The sequence below is a fragment of the Diabrotica virgifera genome, chromosome 8, assembly GCF_917563875.1.
Source record: "Diabrotica virgifera virgifera chromosome 8, PGI_DIABVI_V3a".
Taxonomy (NCBI): domain Eukaryota; kingdom Metazoa; phylum Arthropoda; class Insecta; order Coleoptera; family Chrysomelidae; genus Diabrotica; species Diabrotica virgifera.
Genome location: NC_065450.1, coordinates 90,031,457 through 90,049,950, shown reverse-complemented (window position 1 = coordinate 90,049,950; position 18,494 = coordinate 90,031,457). Strand labels below are relative to the sequence as shown.

General features: G+C 31.0%; 2 protein-coding genes across 2 annotated transcripts in view; one reads left to right on the top strand and one right to left on the bottom strand.

Annotated features, from left to right (window-relative positions):
- Nucleotides 1-9,588, bottom strand: part of LOC126890807 (endoribonuclease LACTB2) — a 32,320-nt gene extending 22,732 nt beyond the window's left edge. Inside the window, exon 1 of the mRNA XM_050659997.1 lies at nucleotides 9,423-9,588. The gene's annotated coding sequence lies outside the window, so the exon portion shown is untranslated. The remainder of the gene's footprint in view (nucleotides 1-9,422) is intronic.
- The window catches only part of LOC126890810 (protein D3-like), a 201,488-nt gene continuing 183,849 nt past the window's right edge, over nucleotides 856-18,494 (top strand). The window contains exon 1 of the mRNA XM_050659999.1: nucleotides 856-1,026. Within this exon, the coding sequence (XP_050515956.1) occupies nucleotides 943-1,026 (84 nt within the window). The 5' untranslated portion in view covers nucleotides 856-942. The remainder of the gene's footprint in view (nucleotides 1,027-18,494) is intronic.

Genomic DNA, 18,494 nt, shown 5'->3' with positions numbered 1-18,494 from the left:
CTCAAAACAGATGCGCCCTGGACTATGATAATAGCAAAGAAAATAAATTATACAAACATACATTTGGGAAATATACCGATAGAAAAGGTTAATAAATACAAAAAGCTAGGAACCTGGATTTCTGACGATAATAATCAAACAACAGAAATAAGGGCCAGGATAGAAATATGTAGCAAGAAATGCGTTTGTAAAAATGAAAACAATTCTCTGCAACAAACACTTTAGAACTGAGAGTAAGAGCTCTGAGATGCTATGTGTTTTCGATACTGCAATATGGACTTGAAAGCTGGGCATTGAAGCAAGAACACATAAATAAGCTACAGTCGTTTGAAATGTGGTGTTATAGAATAGCATGGACACAGAAGAAAACTAACACGAAAGTATTGCGAGAAATGGGCAAACAATACGAAATAATAAACACAATAAAAGTAAGAACGTTACAATATCTGGGCACACGTAATGAGGGGACAGCGATATGAACTGTTAAGACTGATAATACAGGGGATAATAGAGAGAAACAAGTATAGCAAGAAGGAGAGTGTCTTGGTTGAAAAATTTAAGGGACTGGCTTAAATGTCGTTCCAAAGATCTCTTCAGAGCGGTGGTAGATAGAGTAAAGATAGTGATGAAATTAAAAAATTGACAGAAAAACTAATATAAAATAAAAACTCTAACGGTCTCAACTAGCAAATAAGAACTAGGCGTAAAGGAGACTGCCAATGAAATTGGCTGCATAACAACAAAACATTTAAAATGTTTACGCAATACCTAATTAACAAGCGTGTTTTTTTATCTCAACTACCTACGCCTCTGGAAGGAAAGAGTTAAGGCGGAAAAAATTCGACCAATAATATTTAAATAACGGTTGAGATCGAAGGAATTGAAGTAAACGCGGTCAAACAACACAGGTGTAGCTTATTCGCGGTTCAAACTCAACAGAATATGGCAAAAAGCGTAATTTTTCTTGTGTTATGTGTACTGCTAGTTGCGGCAGATAAGACAAAAGATGTGACAAGAGAACTAGAGGTAATAAATTTAAAGTTTTATCTGTATTTTAGTAGAATATTCTACTCATGAGGTGTGCAAAAGTGTTTTTATTTTAAGACTTTCTACTTTAATGAGGTGTATAATATGTATAACTATATTCGATCAAAACTATATTTTAATAAATAACAGATTTAAAAATAATAGTACTCAGGTACCTACCTAGTTACCTAATTTGACATTTATACAAGTGAGCATGTAGGAGGTTGAAATAAATGGATTTCTTCATGCATGGGCTATTTTTGGAAATAAATCCCGAAACAGGTCGATATTTATTTTTAATTTATGATTTTTTTGGTATAGCTACATATCATACTAGTGACGTCATCTATCTGGGCATGATGACGCCATCGATGATTTATTTAAATGAGAATAGCGGTGGTGTGCTAGCTCATTTGAATGGTTATTCAATTCTCTATTCAGTAATATAAACATTATCATAATTATTTATACCTACAGGGTGTCCAAAAAATATTTTCTAAATTAAATTAATTATGGCAAAAAGAAGAATGTGCGTAATTTATTTAATTCAACATACATTTCACTGCTATCAGAGAAAAGGAAAAAATGTTTATTTGACAAATAAATATTGTTTTTTGCTTAAATTGAATGTAGGAGGACGGAAGACGGAAAACGACAAAGAAGATGTTACGGTGGAAGACGGTAGGAAGGCGAAAAAAAGGAAGGCCCAGGACGAGATGGTTGGATGACGTGGAAGACGATCTGAAAACCATGAATATAAGACAATGGAGGAGAAGGTTACATTACAAGAGAGATCTGAATGGAAGGACATAGCCAGACAGGCAAATACCCATCCAGGGTTATGATGCCAAAAGAAGAAGAAATATTCGATTACAGTTTGTGAACGTGAGGTGTTGTCTTATCGTGCATTAGCAAAAAAATTGTTACCAATATAAAGAGCCGATAGCATGGTAGTTAAGTCCTTCGCTATGTAAGATCACTGTTTGAACGCCCTCATCGCGGGTCAAATTCCTTGTAGTGCGGTCCATTTCCACCAAACAACAAAAAAAATACGGATTTAGTTGAAACTTTAAATAATAAATCTACTAATTCTCACAACAAACCCGACACTTTTTGACTGTGAACAATTTGACATAACTATTAAATTGGTAATTTCTCATAGCCTACTTTAAGCTTGTCTATTAAACTAAGCAGAAAATGAGGATTTATTAATGAAAAACTTGGCTAGTTGTTAACGTACCTAACTTTTTTTTATTATCCAACATAAGCAAATGAATCAGAAAAGGAAATGTTAATAAAGCCTAGGGCTATAATTGTCTTTTAATTTCAATATTTTATACAGTATGTCCCTGTAAGTTGTATCCATATGGAAAACTTTTTTATTATTAATTTTACGAAAAAAATTATTCTTTATAAAAAGCTCTGCATAGTCCAAAACCTAAGATTTAACCATCAAATATCAAATTTTTTGAATATTGTACGGGGTATGTCAAAAAGTTTGAATTTCACTCAAGAGTCAAGTAGCTTTATTTTTCACAATATTGAAAATTGCTATTATGAAAAGTTGTTTGGAATTAAAAACTGTATTCTAGTATGCAATTACATCCTTCTAATTGAAATTTTTTTTTTTGAAAAATTATGGATAACTAACATTATTTTCAGTTATTTTAATTCAGATAACTCTTTTATTATTAATTTTACGAAAAAAAGTGATTCTTAATAAAAAGTTCTGCATGGTCTAAAATCTAAAATACAACCATCTTTTGTCAAATTTTATCAATTTTATACGAGGTATGTCAAAAAATATGAATTTCGCTCAAGAGTAAAATACGTTTATTTTTCACAATATCGAAAATTGTTATTATGAAAAGTTATTTAGAATTGAAAACTATGTTTCAGTATGTAATTACATCCTTCTAATTGAAATATTCTGAACTATAAAGGTACTTTACTTTTGATCTAAATTTATCTCTTTTGACATACCTCGTATAAAATTGATAAAATTTGATATAAGATGGTTGTATTTTAAGTTTTAGACCATCCAGAATTTTTTATTAAGAATCACTTTTTTTCGTAAAATTAATAATAAAAGGGTTATCAGAATTGAAATAACGAAAAAATAATGATAGTTATCCATAATTTCTCAAAAAAAAAAAATTTTTTTTCAATTAGAAGGATGTAATTGCATATTAGAATATAGTTTTTAATTCCAAACAACTTTTCATAATAGCAATTTCCAATATTACGAAAAATAAAGCTACTTTACTCTTGAGTGAAATTCAAACTTTTTGACATACCTCGTATAATATTCAAAAAATTTGATATTTGATGGTTAAATCTTAGGTTTTGGACCATGCAGAGCTTTTTATAAAGAATAACTTTTTTTCGTAAAATTAATAATAAAAAAGTTTTCCATATGGATACAACTTACAGGGACATACTATATAAATATGCTAGAATATTCCACAGGGTGTTCCGAACTTTAAGGAAAAAACAGTATGATTGTTTCACCCGGTATAAAAGGATATTTACCTGTCTAGCAACAATATTATTACACCGATTTTCTTAAATAATAAGGCTATAACATACTAAAAAAAATGACTCAAATCGGACAACAGGTTTATTAAATTCGAGACATCTAACATGTCCCATTTTTAAATAGTTCAGAGAAATAAGGAAAAAAAATAGCCTGTTGGTGACACAACCCCCTCCAGGCCGAAACCAAATTTTTTGAGTAGTGTGGACATCTATAATAATCACCTATATGTTTCCTGTAGCCGATTTTGATGATATACATAGTTATAAACAATTGAAGATCAAAAAACGCTAACATTTCGCTTTTTTCGTTTATTGCCAAATGGCTAAGCATTTTAAACAAATGTGGAAGTAAGAAACTCATAAACGATATAAAAAACTTCAATATGGCTCCCGCTGAATATCTCTATCCTTATTGGTTGCTTAGAAAATTGCAAAATAATTCATAAATTTTGAGTTTTTATAAATATTCATAACTTATGTAAAAATGAACTTAGAATCTTCTTATTACACAGATTGCTGATACTTCTGGTGCTTATATTATACACTAAATTTCATAATAATTGGTCAAATAGTTTAAAAGTTATTTAATTTGTTTATCCCAAATTATTTTTTTTTGTAACACTATAAGTCAGAAAATGATGAAGTTACAATAATACTTTGGATAGTTTATGAAAGAAGAAGATTTATACTAATAACTTAATTAAAAAAGAATGACAAAAAATAATTCTAAGTATCGCAAAATTATTTTGCAAGAACATGTCCATTTTTTGCTTATAAACAATTAGAATAACTTTTTAACCATTACCCGTAGAAAAATTATTTTTTCACATTTAGAAAGACTGAATTTTTATACAAATTTAAAAAAAGAAAAAATTGTCCTAGGACAATTAGGGACGAAGTTGCCGCCCCCCATTTTTTAATTCACAGCAGCTTTCTTTATAACAATTACGAAATCAAATCAGTCACATTGGAAAGAACATACTTCAGAGTTTTAATGTACCAAATATAAAAAATATATACTTTCAAACAAATCGTCCACAAAGCTTCAAAATGTGAGCCTTAAAATCGGCCGGTTTTGAAACTTGGGAAATCGATGAGAAGGGGGAAGGAACTGTTAGCTTTATCTCTTGTTCTCGCCTATGGATTTCGACGTTTCTTTTTTAATTTGTATGTACCTTTTGCGTAGAGTACGAGTATGCATTATTTAAATAAATTAATTGTTATATACACCATCAAATTTGTTTAAACAATTTTTTTTTCAATTTTTTTTTAATAAAATTTGAAGTAATTTTAATCACAAAACATACATATTTATGAATAATATAATAATACATAGTTTTTATTAAACTTAGTAATAATTTAAAGTATAAAAAAACAAATTATCTCATTCGATGGTTTCTAAAAATAGTATTGGTCTATGGAAATCAGAAAATCTCAAATAAATTAGGTTTTATTTTTTTAGTAAACATCCTATTAGATGAATGAAAAACTGAAGTTACAGAACCACCAAAAAAGAGATAAACGTAATTGATTGGGGTTGGACATTAAGCTAAGAACCGTTAGTGCCGATCCGATCAACAGATCTTCTTTATATCAGATATTTTATTAAAATAAACTATCTGCTCTTGCAAAACTGGTTGCACCGATTAGGTACTTGTTAGTAAAGAGATATAAATAGTTTATGGACTTCGATTATCAAAACCTCAATCTTTCTCTATTATCTATTTTGGAGTTTCTTTTTTTAATCTGTATGTACTCTTTGCGTACGTTACGGATATGTTTTTTGTTAATAAAGTGGTTATTTAATTAACTATGTAAATTGTGTAAACAATTTTTGGAAATTCTTTTACCATATTTTTGGGATGACTTTGTTGGCAATTATAGGAGTGGATCATATGTACTTGACTTTACAAAAACTTATAATAAATGGGTAACTGATAATTGTTACGTTTTTCATAAAAATGCAAGTATTCCTAGATAAACCTCCTTTAATTTTATTTTAAGAGGATCGGTACGTTTTTTCGGCTGCAATGCTATTCAAATGGGGATTCATTTTTTTCGAATCCTGAGAAAACTAATAAGTATTTTTAAAAAATTTAAACGCAGAATGAAAGATTACGTTATTAGCGAGGGCCGAAAGTCCCTGAGAACTTCTATAATGTTTATTTTAATAAGTTACAGGGGTGAAAAACTAAGAGAAAATTTAGTGTTATTTTTAATTTCAAATATCTCATTCAGAATAAACTTTCTATTTATTCTAAGGGACTTTCGGCCCTCGGTAATAATTTAGTCTTTCATTCTGCGTTTAGATTTTTCAAAAATATTTATTGGTTTTTTCAGGATTCGAAAAAAATGACCACAATGTCCGTGGTAATATTTTCCAAATCTATCTTTGTCATACAACGCACTTAGTCGAATAGAATATTGTCAGTCAGACACTGACAATCAGTGACAATTTTAAATAATTATTTGACATGAATCGGGAATGTTTTTAGTTGTTGATTAAATAATATTGATATATAGTGTATTTGATAAATAACTGATTTAAGAGGTGAAGTTTATAACAAGTTATTTATTGTGGATTATTTATGGAAGATAGAAGCAGAGAATACATTAAGATATATTCTGTGATCCAAGTATTTTGTTGTTAAAGATGTAAGCGTTCCATAGTAACAATTTTCCTCTTCTCTCGATTGAGTATTAGTTTTTGTTGTAGGTACATATAAATTATTACAATCACTGAATAGGGCTTTTCATCGATTGTCATTTGTTTCGAGCTTCTGTCATATGTTGTATAATCTGTGTATAATATTCATATTCACGGATTATACGACATATGACAGAAGCTCGAAACAAATGACTGTGAATGAAAAGCCCTATACATAGCTAGCGAAAAAATTATCACATTTACTAACTGAATTAATAATTCGCAATTATACAAAAAATAACAGTTATCCAAGAACATTCAAAAGCCATCTCTTTAAGCTAGTTATGACATTGTCAAGTAGAATGACATTCTAGTAATATGTACATATCCATACCAGTGTGAATTTTACTACACGTAATTTGCCATGTAAAGACAGAAAAGGTAGGGATAGCCGTAAAATATTTGCGAATTATGTACCCATAGCCTTAATAGTCTTGCTATCATACCAAAATGTATGAAATATCTTAATTTTTGTTTTTTTGCAATCTTAAAATTATAACTTTCAATGTTGTAAGATACAATATTGTAGAAAAATTCTGAAAATAATTTTGTTCTTTTTATCCTCTCTCTAATTTTGTTACATTTCATTTTTCGTTTATCTAGTAGAATGTTTATCAAGAAATAAATCCTAGTTTATTTGAGATTTTTTATTTTCAATTTAATATTATAAGCCAATTTTAGATTTAGGAATAATTGAATAGGATTAGTAATATAATAATTACAGGGTGTAACAAAAATACAGGTCATAAATTTAATCGCATATTCTGGGACCAAAAATAGTTCGATTGAATAGTTCTAACTTACCTTAGTATAAAAATATGCACATAAAAAAAGTTACAGCCCTTTGAATTTACAAAATGAAAATCGATTTTGTCCAATATATAGAAGAGATTTTTTATTGAAAATAGACATGTGGTATTTTTATAGCAGGAGCATCTTACAAAAAAATTATAGTAAAATTTTGACACCCCATAAAAATTTTATGGGGGTTTTGTTCCTTTTAACTCCCCCAAACTTTTGTGTTCGTTCCAATTAAATTATTAATGTAGTACTATTAGTTAAACACAATGGTTTTAAAATTTTTTGCCTCTTAGTACTTTTTCGAAAAGTCAGTTTTTATTGAGATATTTTAAATATTCGTCAAATCCACCACATATTTGTATAATATGGTTAAGTACGATTATGAAGACTTGGTAATCGTATGAAAATTTATTATTTATAATTTACATTTTTAGGCATATTTTGAACCATATTAAAAAAGAAGCCACATCTTGATAAAAGGTGCCTTATCGAAAAAATACTAAGAGACAAAAAAGTTTTAGAAACATTGTGTTTAACTAATGGTACCGCAGTAATAGTTCAATTGGAGCGTACACAAACATTTGAGGGGTGTAAAGGAACAAACCCCCATAAAATTTTTATGTAAACATATTAAAAAAGAAGCCGCAACTCGATAAAAACTGCCTTATCGAAAAAATACTAAGAGGCAAAAAAGTTTTAAAAACAGTGAGTTTAACTAATGGTACCACAATAATAATTTAATTGGGTTCTACACAAAATTTTGGGGGGTTTAAGGGAACAAAACCCCCATAAAATTTTTATGGGATGCAAAAATTTCACTATAATTTTTCTTTAAGATGTTCCTGTCATAAGAATGATACATGTCCATTTCCAATAAAAAATCTCTAATAGTTTTCGATATATTGGAAAAATCGATTTTCATTTTGTAACTTCAGAGGGCTATAACTTTTTTATGTGCACATTTGTATTAAGGTAAGTTAGGACCAATCGATCTATTTTTGGTCCCAGAATATGTGATTTAATTTATGACCTGTATTTTTGTTACGCCCTGTATAACTAATATGTAAGTTTTACAATAAAAGTTACATAAAGTATTATTAAAAAAATTGAAAATAAATTGTTTAAACAAATTTGATGTTGTATATAACAATTAGTTTATTTAAATAACGCATATTCGTAATGTACGTAAAAAGTACATACAAATTAAAAAAAGAAACAACGAAATAAATAATCGAGAACCAGAGATACAGTTAACAGCTCCTTCCCCCCTCTCATCGCTATCCCAAGTTTCAACGCCGGCCGATTTTAAGGGCCACATTTTTAAGCTTTGTGGACGATTTCCTTGAAAGCAAATCTTTTGTATACTTGGTATGTTAAAACTTTGAAGTATGTTCTTTCAAATGCGGCTAATTTTATTTCTTAATTGTTATAAACAAAGCTGCCGTGAATTAAAAAAAGAAGGGATCTAACTTTGTCCCTAATGGTCGCAGGACAATTGTTTTTCTTTCTAAATGTGTATAAAAATTTAGTCTTTCTAAATATGGAAAAATTATTTTTCTACGGGTAACGGTTAAAAAGTTATTCTAATTGTTTTTAAGCAAAAAATCGACATGATCTTGCAAAATAATTTTACACTATTTATAATCATTTTTTGTCATTTTTTTTAAATTAAGTTAATAGCATAAATCTTCTTCTTTCATAAACTGTCCGACGTATTACTGTAACCTAATCGTTTTCTGACTTATAGTGTTGCAAAAAAAATTAATTTGGGATAAACAAATTAAATAACTTTTAAACTATTTGACCAATTGCTTTGAAATATAGAATATAATTTAAGCACTAGAAGTCTCAGCATTTCATGTAATAAGAAACTTCTAACTTAATTTTTACATAAGTTATGAACATTTAGAAAATCTCAAAATTTATGATTTATTTTGCAATTTCCTAAGCAACAAATAAGGATAGACATATGCAGTGAACGCCATATTGAAGTTTTTTATATGATTTATCAGTTTTTTACTCTCAAATTTGTTTAAAATGCTTCACTTTTTAGTAATAGACGAAGAAAGCGAAAATTTAGCGTTTTTTGATCTTCATTTGTTTATAGCTATGTATATCATCAAAATCGGCTGCAGGAAACATATTAGGTTATTAATATAGATGTCCATACTACTCAAAAAATTTGGTTTCGGCCTGGAGGGGGATGTGTCAACAGAAAAATCTTATTTCTCTGGACTAAAAGGTATCCGTTAATTTTGCCGCTGTTTGTATTTACAAACAATTTTTTTCTGTACCAAAAAAGATGAGAATTGAAACCTCGTATACAAAAATATGTTTATATTTTACTTACTTCAGTTTTCTACTTTTCAAATCGTCTGAACTCGATAATTCGCACTTGTTAAGGGCACAAAAATGTAAAAATGAGCACTTCAACTTCTTGAAAGTTTGCAAGAACGTCGGGATACTTTCTAAAAGAATACTGACACTGTAAGTTTTATATAGTCAGTTCTATAGTCTTATCAAACTGTGACCTCGTTGTAGTTCAAGTCTGATAAAGTACATCAAACCAGACACATTATTCAGAAGGCTAAATTTGTTATTTTTTAGTTTTGGTGTTTCTGTTTATGCATGTGAAGCTGATTTTGATAAAAGGAGTATTTTGAATATTGAGTTTTGATAAAGATATGGACTTTTTTGGTAAGTCATAACTTTGAGAAAATTTGTTTGGTTTCAGTTTTTTACTTAATCCGGTTGTTATGATGTATCGTGTGGAATATATTTTTTCTCATTTGAGCATTCTTTGCATTTTTAGGCATAATACATATGAGGAGTTGGAAGGAAAAGGCTTTTTATAGCAGCATAATTCAAAAGGTTGTTACTTCAGTTAGAAACAAAGACTATGTCTGCTGGAGGTCTAGCTGTAATAAACATTGTTTTTCTTCTTTTTGTCTAGCCATGACACTGTCTGTTTCTTCAATGTGCCTCCAGTAAGTTATCGTTTCATCGTTTTCGTGGTCTTCCCACTTTCGTCTTTCTATTGGGGAACCGTCTCTCGACGATTTTATTACTCTATTTGTTGTCATTCGACTTATTTATTTATTTCATTCTACTCTTTTGTTTCTTACCCAGTTATTAATGTTCTCCATCTTGCATCTTGCCTCTTCGTCGTATATCTGAATTTCTAGCTCTGTCTGATAGTGTCTTACCATCGATTTTTCGAAGGATTTTCGTCTCTGCTGTTTCTTAGCATTATTTTTGTCCTCTCTGTGCCAGGTCGTGTTTCTGCAGCGTATACCTTTCATTCTTGGCATGATGGCTGTTTTGTAAATTCTTCCTTTCATTTCTTTTCCGATATTTTTATTTCTCCATATTGTTTCATTCAGGCAACCTGCGGCTCTGTTTGCTCTATTCACTTGATCTTCCACTTCTGTTTCGAACTTTCCGTAGCTAGATAGTGTGATCCTTAGATATTTAAACTCCATCAGTTGTTCTATTATATGACACTCTAGCTCAGTGTTTCCCAACGTGGGGCCCACGCAATACAGGGGGGCAATTTGATTGTTAAGGGGGGCAATTCGAAAATGGACTCCACATGAGTTAAATCCTTTCGCTACTGGCCATTTAAATGAAATGCTAGGTTTCGGTAGCAAACACGAAAAAAGCAAATTCTTAAATAGTTGCAGTAAATAATTATTAGGTATAATTTCGCTAGACCAAAATTTCAACTGGATCTTTGGCGCCTCAAGTAAACTTAAAATTTTGAAAATAGAACAACATTAAAGTATCTATGTACTATTCATACTTCAATTAATAATCGTGTTCTTGAGAATAGTTATCCAATTTCTTTATTAATCGCTTAAACAGGAAAAATCATAACAGGAGAGAATTTAATAACACCATCAATAGCAGCATTTCTTAACGGTTCTTGAAAAGATGACAAATTAATATCTAAAAGCTGTGCAACTCACTAACAATACTGTTAGCAGAAAAATAGACGAAGTGAGTGACGATATTGAAAAACCACTTGTTGAAAAGTTGAAAACAAGAACTTTGTCAGTGAAAATGGATTACGTAAGACATACTGATAAATAAAGGGCAGTTTGTTGAAAAATTGTTGTGTAAAAGACTAGAAAGCACCACTAATTTTAAAGATATTATAATAAGCTAAAATAACTGGTTGATGTCAATGATATACCAATAAAAAATATAACATCTTGTAGTGCAGATGGTGCTCCTAATATGACGGGCAAGAAAAATGGTTGCTTAAAATTGATATAATGATATGATGAAAGATGCGAATCCAGAAATGATTATTGTGCATTGTGTTATCCATAGGGCTTTTCATCGATTGTCATTTGTTTCGAGCTTCTGTCATGTGTCACATAATATTAATATATCTATGTCATACGTCTGTGGTTTGGCTCGAAACAAATGACTGTGAATGAAAAGCCCTATAGGGAAAACTTGGTAGCTACATCTCGACTGTTCTAAATGAAGTACATACTTCATTCAGTAATAAAGTGTGTTAATACTATTAAAACTAATGCCAAATGTGAGCGTCTCTTCAAACTATTTTGTGAAGAACAAAATGAAGACCCAATGTGACTTTTACTTAATAATGAAGTAAAATGGCTACCTAAGATGCTTGAAAAAATTTGTGACTCAGTTTTATACTTTTTGAAAAAGTTTGAACAGTTTCATTGACTCAAAAAATGTGAAGTACTGATACCGCTTTACTTGTTATTGCCAATCATGTGAATATTCTATCGGCTGATTTAAAAGAAATACTTTTTGATATACCTAAAACAAATTGAATTTGAACATAGATGATGCAGCCAATGTTAAAGGATTTGCTTGATATATCAAATGTGCAGTATCAAGACGCAGAATTGTAAAATAATGAGTCAGGTAAAAGTGTGTTTAATAAAAAAGAGAGTAAACAGAAATCAAATATCCAAATTCAACCAAATGTGCAAGAAAGCTATTGCTACCATTTCGATCTTCATATTTAACTGAATGTGAAATAAGTGCTGTAAAAGATTTTCTAGTAAAAAAAAAGAAATCGGCTGGATGTAACGTCAAGACTTGAGACTGAAACTAACCAAATTGGAACCTAATATGAAATCTCTGTGCACCAAGTATCAAGTACAAGAATCTCACTAAATTAAAATAATAAATTAACATAGAAAAATCTATGAGCAATTAAATTTTTGTAATATTAAAAATTATATACGTTACATAGGGGGCGGGGGTGCATAAGAATTTTAGAAATGCTAACGGGGGGCATGGCCCAAAAAAGGTTGGGAAGCACTGCTAGCTCTTTATACTTTAGTAGATTTGCTGTTATAATCAAAAATTCTTTTTTGGGGAAATTAACGTGTTAAATCTTCTGGCGGTTATATTAAATTGGCGCAGCATACGTTGCAAATCATCTTCACTTTGAGAGATTGGTAGTTACGTAGCAGATTATTATAAGTTGTTTGTCTCCAATTTGGTCTCGTTTTTTAGTTCTTATTTTTTTTATTATTTCATACATGATCAAGTTGAACAATAGAGGACTGAACAACAGAATATCCCTTTGCCAGCTTCAATTGTGTCAATTAGTTCTTCTTTTACTTTTACTTAGTAGAGAGACATTAGGATGCTTGATTTCCATTCTTGTTCATCTGGTATCCTTTTTTAGTTCTTACTTTTTTATTATTTCATCCATGATCCGGTCGATCATTGCCAGCTTCAATTGGGTCCGTTAGTTCTTCTTTTACTTTAACTTAGTAGAGAGATTGGGTAAGAGTAAATGGAGTCTTAGTTAACAACATCAGATATGCAGATGATACAGTAATAATAGCCGATAGTTTACAAGACCTGCAAAGACTCATGAGTAAAATAGTAAGGTGTAGTAGGGAGTACGGACTCTCTCTCAATATCAAAAAGACGAAGTTTATGAAAATTAGTAAAAACAACCATAATACTAACGAAATCTTGATAGTAGAGGGCCAGCAGATCGAAAGAGTAAAAAAGTACACTTACCTAGGAACACTTATAACAGAAAATAATGACTACACTGCAGAAATAAAAGTCAGAATCGAAAAAGCACGTTCTAATTTTATAAAAATGAAAAAGGTCCTATGTAGCAAAGATTTAACATTAGCTCTTAAAGTACGCCTAACAAAATGTTACGTCTACAGTGTTCTATACTATGGAGTGGAATCATGGACGTTAAATGTAGAGACAATGAGACGACTTAACGCCTTTGAAATGTGGACCTATAGAAAAATTATGAGGGTTTCCTGGGTAGATAGAGTTACAAACAATGAAGTACTGAGAAGAATAGGTAAAGAAAAGGAAGTTGAACTTACAATTAAAGAAAAGAAGCTACAGTATCTCGGACATGTGATGCGGGGCGAGAAGTATGGTATCCTACGACTCATAATGCAGGGAAAGATAGATGGCAGAAGAAGCATCGGAAGAAGACGAATTTCATGGTTGAAGAACCTGAGAGAGTGGTTTGGATGCAGCTCGAAACAACTATTTAGAGCTACTGCCTCAAAAATTAAAATAGCTATGATGATTGCCAACCTCCGTAGCGGAGACGGCACCTGAAGAAGAAGTAGAGAGATAATTGGATGCTTGATTTCCATTCTTGTGGCTTGTGGTATTGTTTTGTTCTATTACTCTTTTGGATTAGTTTTAATAATTGTTTGGTCACATCTTGTAACACTAGTCCGTACTTTAGGAGTTCATTCGATATTCTGTCTTTTCCTGGTAATTGTCTATTTTTGTGTAATAAATATAATGCAAAATTTTATTTCTATCATTCTATCACAAGAAGTGACCGCAAATACTACAATCACTTTAAAGACAAGTAAAATCCAAATTTTCCAATTTTGTAGAAAGTTCTTGCATTGGGTCCACATATTATGTTTCAATTCCTGCTTTATGTGCTCATGTTGGACAAATTAAATAATACAATATTAACGTTATTAAAAGAAAACAAAATAGGTACCCAAACTATAAAAAAAATAAAACATGAAAATGGAGCAAGAAAGTTTCAAACATTATTAAATGGTAATTAATTAACAAAAAGTAGAAAAAAGCAAATGCAATGTTGTGTTTTTTAATATTTTGTATTGCTTCTTCATGTTTGAACAACTGGAAATTCAAAATAAATTTTGTTTACACCTTTTTGTTAAAGGTGAGAAATTTGACCTAGGACTTCCGGTTTTAGAAATGCAACTGTTTTAAAGTTACCTGAATATGAATAGACAAGCGATATATATTATTCGACGCACCTTAACAAGAGGAGAACAAAAACTTCATTTTTCGTTTTTATTTTTTTAGGTGAGGCGTAATCAATTATTTTAAAATTTTAAAAAATTTACACGCATAATTGAGGCCTTTACAAAACATGTCTATTTTTTTTGAGTGCACATAACCTCAAACATTTTTTTTTGGAAAAAAGCATATAACTTTTTTTCAGGAAGGCTGCAGGTCTAATTTTTTTAATTTTGTGTATTTTTAAAAACTATATTTATAATTTTTTTCAGAGTTTCTCCTAAAGTTCGCCACCTTCAGAAATCCAAAAAAGTGTTTTTAGGAGGTTTTTGGGGGGTTTGAACATGTTTCTCCCATTTTTAAATGTTCTAAAGGACTAAGTTACTTTAATTTACATAAGCCTCAACTATGCTTGTGAATTTTTTGAAATATTAAAATTGATTGCATCCCTTTAAAAAAAAATAAAAACGAAAAATTAAGCTTTTGATGGCGGGGGAAAAGAGAAGGGGGTGGTGTGTTAAAATTACATAGAACTTACAAAAAATGAAAAAACTTTAATTCTAAGAGTGAGGGGGGGTGGTTTTTAATTGATTTATCCCGTCCAAAAGTGGAAAGTTTGATGCGCCACTGTCGCGCATGTGCCACTAAAAAGTGACAGCACTCGACAGTTATTTAATATCTCTTACTCTACTCTCAATCTCAATCTGAAATTAAGCTTAGAGGAAAAATATTCGTATTTTTTTTGTTGCCTCTAAAATCTTGGAAGGTCACGTAGATACTGGTAAAAGTTCATAGAGTTGGTTTTTTATTTCAATAAAATCATATTTTTTTCTACATACTCCAATCCTATTTTGCTTTCTGTAATCACAGAACACTTATTTTGCTTTAGTCGTTATCTTTAAAGTAAAAAGAAATAAATCATATATCCACTGTTATTGACTATTGGGAATTTTGTTTAAACAAATATGTTTCTCGCATTTGCATCGTTATCAAAATTATTGAAAATTATAGAATTAGGAATACGATAATCTGTTTTCTTCAAACTAAATTAAAAACATTTTAATTGAAATTTTTAAGCGTAGCGATATCACAATAATTTTTGCATTAACATGATTATCGTGCTGCTTTCTCATTTTTCAAGCGGTTTAGTTAGTACACGTGTTCTAGAATAACGTTGTTTTATTGGTTTAAAGTTAAGATTAAAGATTTTAAAATAATTAGCCTTTACTGGAATTAGACTGTAAACCTCAGAGATGACGCTGAATACACCGAATATGTGAAAATCACGCGTGGAGTCAGGCAAGGCTGCATTTTGTCCCCCCTAATTTTCAACCTTTACTCTGAAAGAATATTTATCGAAGCTTTGCACGAAACTGAAAAAGGTATTCTACTAAACGGGTACCGGCTAAACAACATTAGATATGCAGATGGCACCATAGTATTTGCGGACAACCTAGAAGACCTACAATTAGGTGTACCTAACCCCTACCATTACGTGTCATTTCAATTCTATACTGGTTGTTAGTTCCTTTGCAAAATCGTTATCCTCATTTATTATATGTACAAACCTAGTTTCAAGGAATTTATATTTATGTACGCGACCGATATTTTTACCATCAGTAATAACAAAGAATATATACGATATATGGACCGGTGTAGCTCAGGCGGTAGTATGCTTGTCTCGAGTGCTGGTAGGCCGGGGTTTAATTCCTACACTCCGGCAAGAACAACTAGAAATGTCTATAGGCCCCAGGTCGACTCAGCCTGAATAAAATAAGTGCCTTGGGTAAAACCAGGGGTAATAATAGGCGGTTGAAACGTAGCACTGGGCCTGTTACCTTCCTTGTATACCGTAGGCCCTAGATATAGCAGACTACCCTGCTATAACCCCAAAACCGCGTCAGCGGTATAAAACGAGAGACTATTATTATTATACTATATATACTATTAACGCCTATATTCTTTGGTAATAAGTTGGGCACTAGTATTTGGTTTCTTGGTAGCGATTAAAAACTAGGTATCCAAGTTCATATAATTTAAGCCATAATATAAACCCGCCTTATAAACCTTTTGGACTATTTTCTGCTAATCTTCAATATTTTCTTCTATTAACACGGTGTCATCTGCATACCTCAAGTTATTAATAGGGATTCCGTTTACTATAACGCCAGCTGTTTCGATTTCCAGTACTTCTTGTATTGGGACCGTGCAAGTTCGGCAAAGCGACACCTGGTTTCTAAGCTCTGCAACATTATTCGCACTTTTAATTATATTGGCCAATTATATTAGCCCTGGTTACTGGATAATTGTCAAGACCATAGTCCAAAAAAATGATACGAAGAAAAAATAATATTCAGGTTATGTTATTAAAACGTAAACAATTGTATGTAATAAATAAAATTAGTTATTAAGATGCAGTACTGCAAGCAAAATACAATTAATTAAATTTACCTTTACATAATAATTGCATATCATATCAATATTGTGGAGCAATATATAATTTTTCTTCTTCAACGACAGTAGGTATGAAATGTGCGTCACTTTGACAATTTCAATTGACAATTTCAATTGACAATATGAATTATTTAAGAAAGTTACACTATTTTGCCGCTATTCGCGCACGATCGTTTCTCCTATCCCTTCCAAGTACTTGCACACCGCGAATAATAACTTCGGAATATAAGTTAAATAGCAATGGAGAGAGAATTCAACCATGCCGTACCCCTCTTTTAATTTTGATGTTCTCCGATTGTATGTTATTAATTTTTTATGTACGCTGTCTAGTTATAACAAAAATACAAAACCGCTAAACTCCGTAAAAAATGAGTGGCGCACACAATATTCCAGCTAAAAAAGAGCTGATATGAATATTACGTGGTGCAAAAATCTATTTTCCTTTTGACGGAAAATAAAATTATAGTTTTTTTTATAGATTTTTCCATAGTATTTGCTGTATATGAAGTAAAACGCGCCACAAAAGAGCCTCAAACTACAAATTTTATCGAAGGTACCTACTCTTTTGTGGCGCGTTTTACTTCAAATATAGCAAATATTAGGTACTATGATGGAAACATCTTTCAAAATCAAACTATAATTTTATTTTCCATCAAAGTGAAATTACATTTATGCGCCACGTAATATTCATATCAGCTCTTTTGTAGCTGGAATATTGTGTGCGCCACTCATTTTTACGGCGTTTAACGGTTTTTTTATTCTTGTATCAGGAGTTTTCAAAGTTTTTTTATAAATTCAATGTATGAACTTGAATGTAATGTTTCTCGATTACACGTTAAACGTTATAAATTCCTTTGCCACAAAATCGCCCAAATGAGCTAGTGGTTACGACACTTAACTTAATGTGATAGGACAATCCAAGTTCATATCCCAGCCATCCCAATATTTATTTTTTTCAATATAATTCTTTGTTTCCATCGAATGTCTTCTTCTTAAAGTGCCGTCTCTTCAATGGAGGTTGGCTACTACAATTGGAAACTCTTTTCTATCTTCAGCTATTCTTATTAGCTGTTCAAAATTTAGCCCTGTCCATTGTCGGATGTTTCTGAGCCACGATAGTCTTTTCTTCATAGCCCTCTTCTTCCCTCGATCTTTCCTTTCACTATAAGTTGAGCGTATTGATACTTATTATTTCTCAGTATGTGGCCTAGGTATGATGTTTTTCTAACTTTCACTGTGTTGAAAAGTTCTCTTGCCTTGCCTATTCTATGCAGCACTTCTTCGTTTGAGGTATGCGATGTCCACGAAATTTTGAGAATTCTCCGGTAGATCCACATTTCAAAGGCCTCCAACTTATTTACGGTTGATCTTTTAAGGGTTCTTGTCTCAATAGCATAGAGAAGAGTCGACCAGACGTAGCATTTGGATAAACGTAGTTGAATTTCGAGTTTTATTCGAGAATCACAAAGCAGTTTTTTTATTTTTTCGAAAAATTTTCTGGCCTGTTCTATTCTCGATTTTACTTCTAGATCAGGATTTAGGCTGCTATCGATCCAACATCTCAAGTACTTAAATCTATTGTCTTGTTCTAAAATGTGCCCATTTATTGTGAAAGGTTGAGACGGTTTTGGTTTTTTTTTGATTGGCATCACTTTGGTTTTTTTAATGTTTATTTTCATACGAAATTGCTCACAGG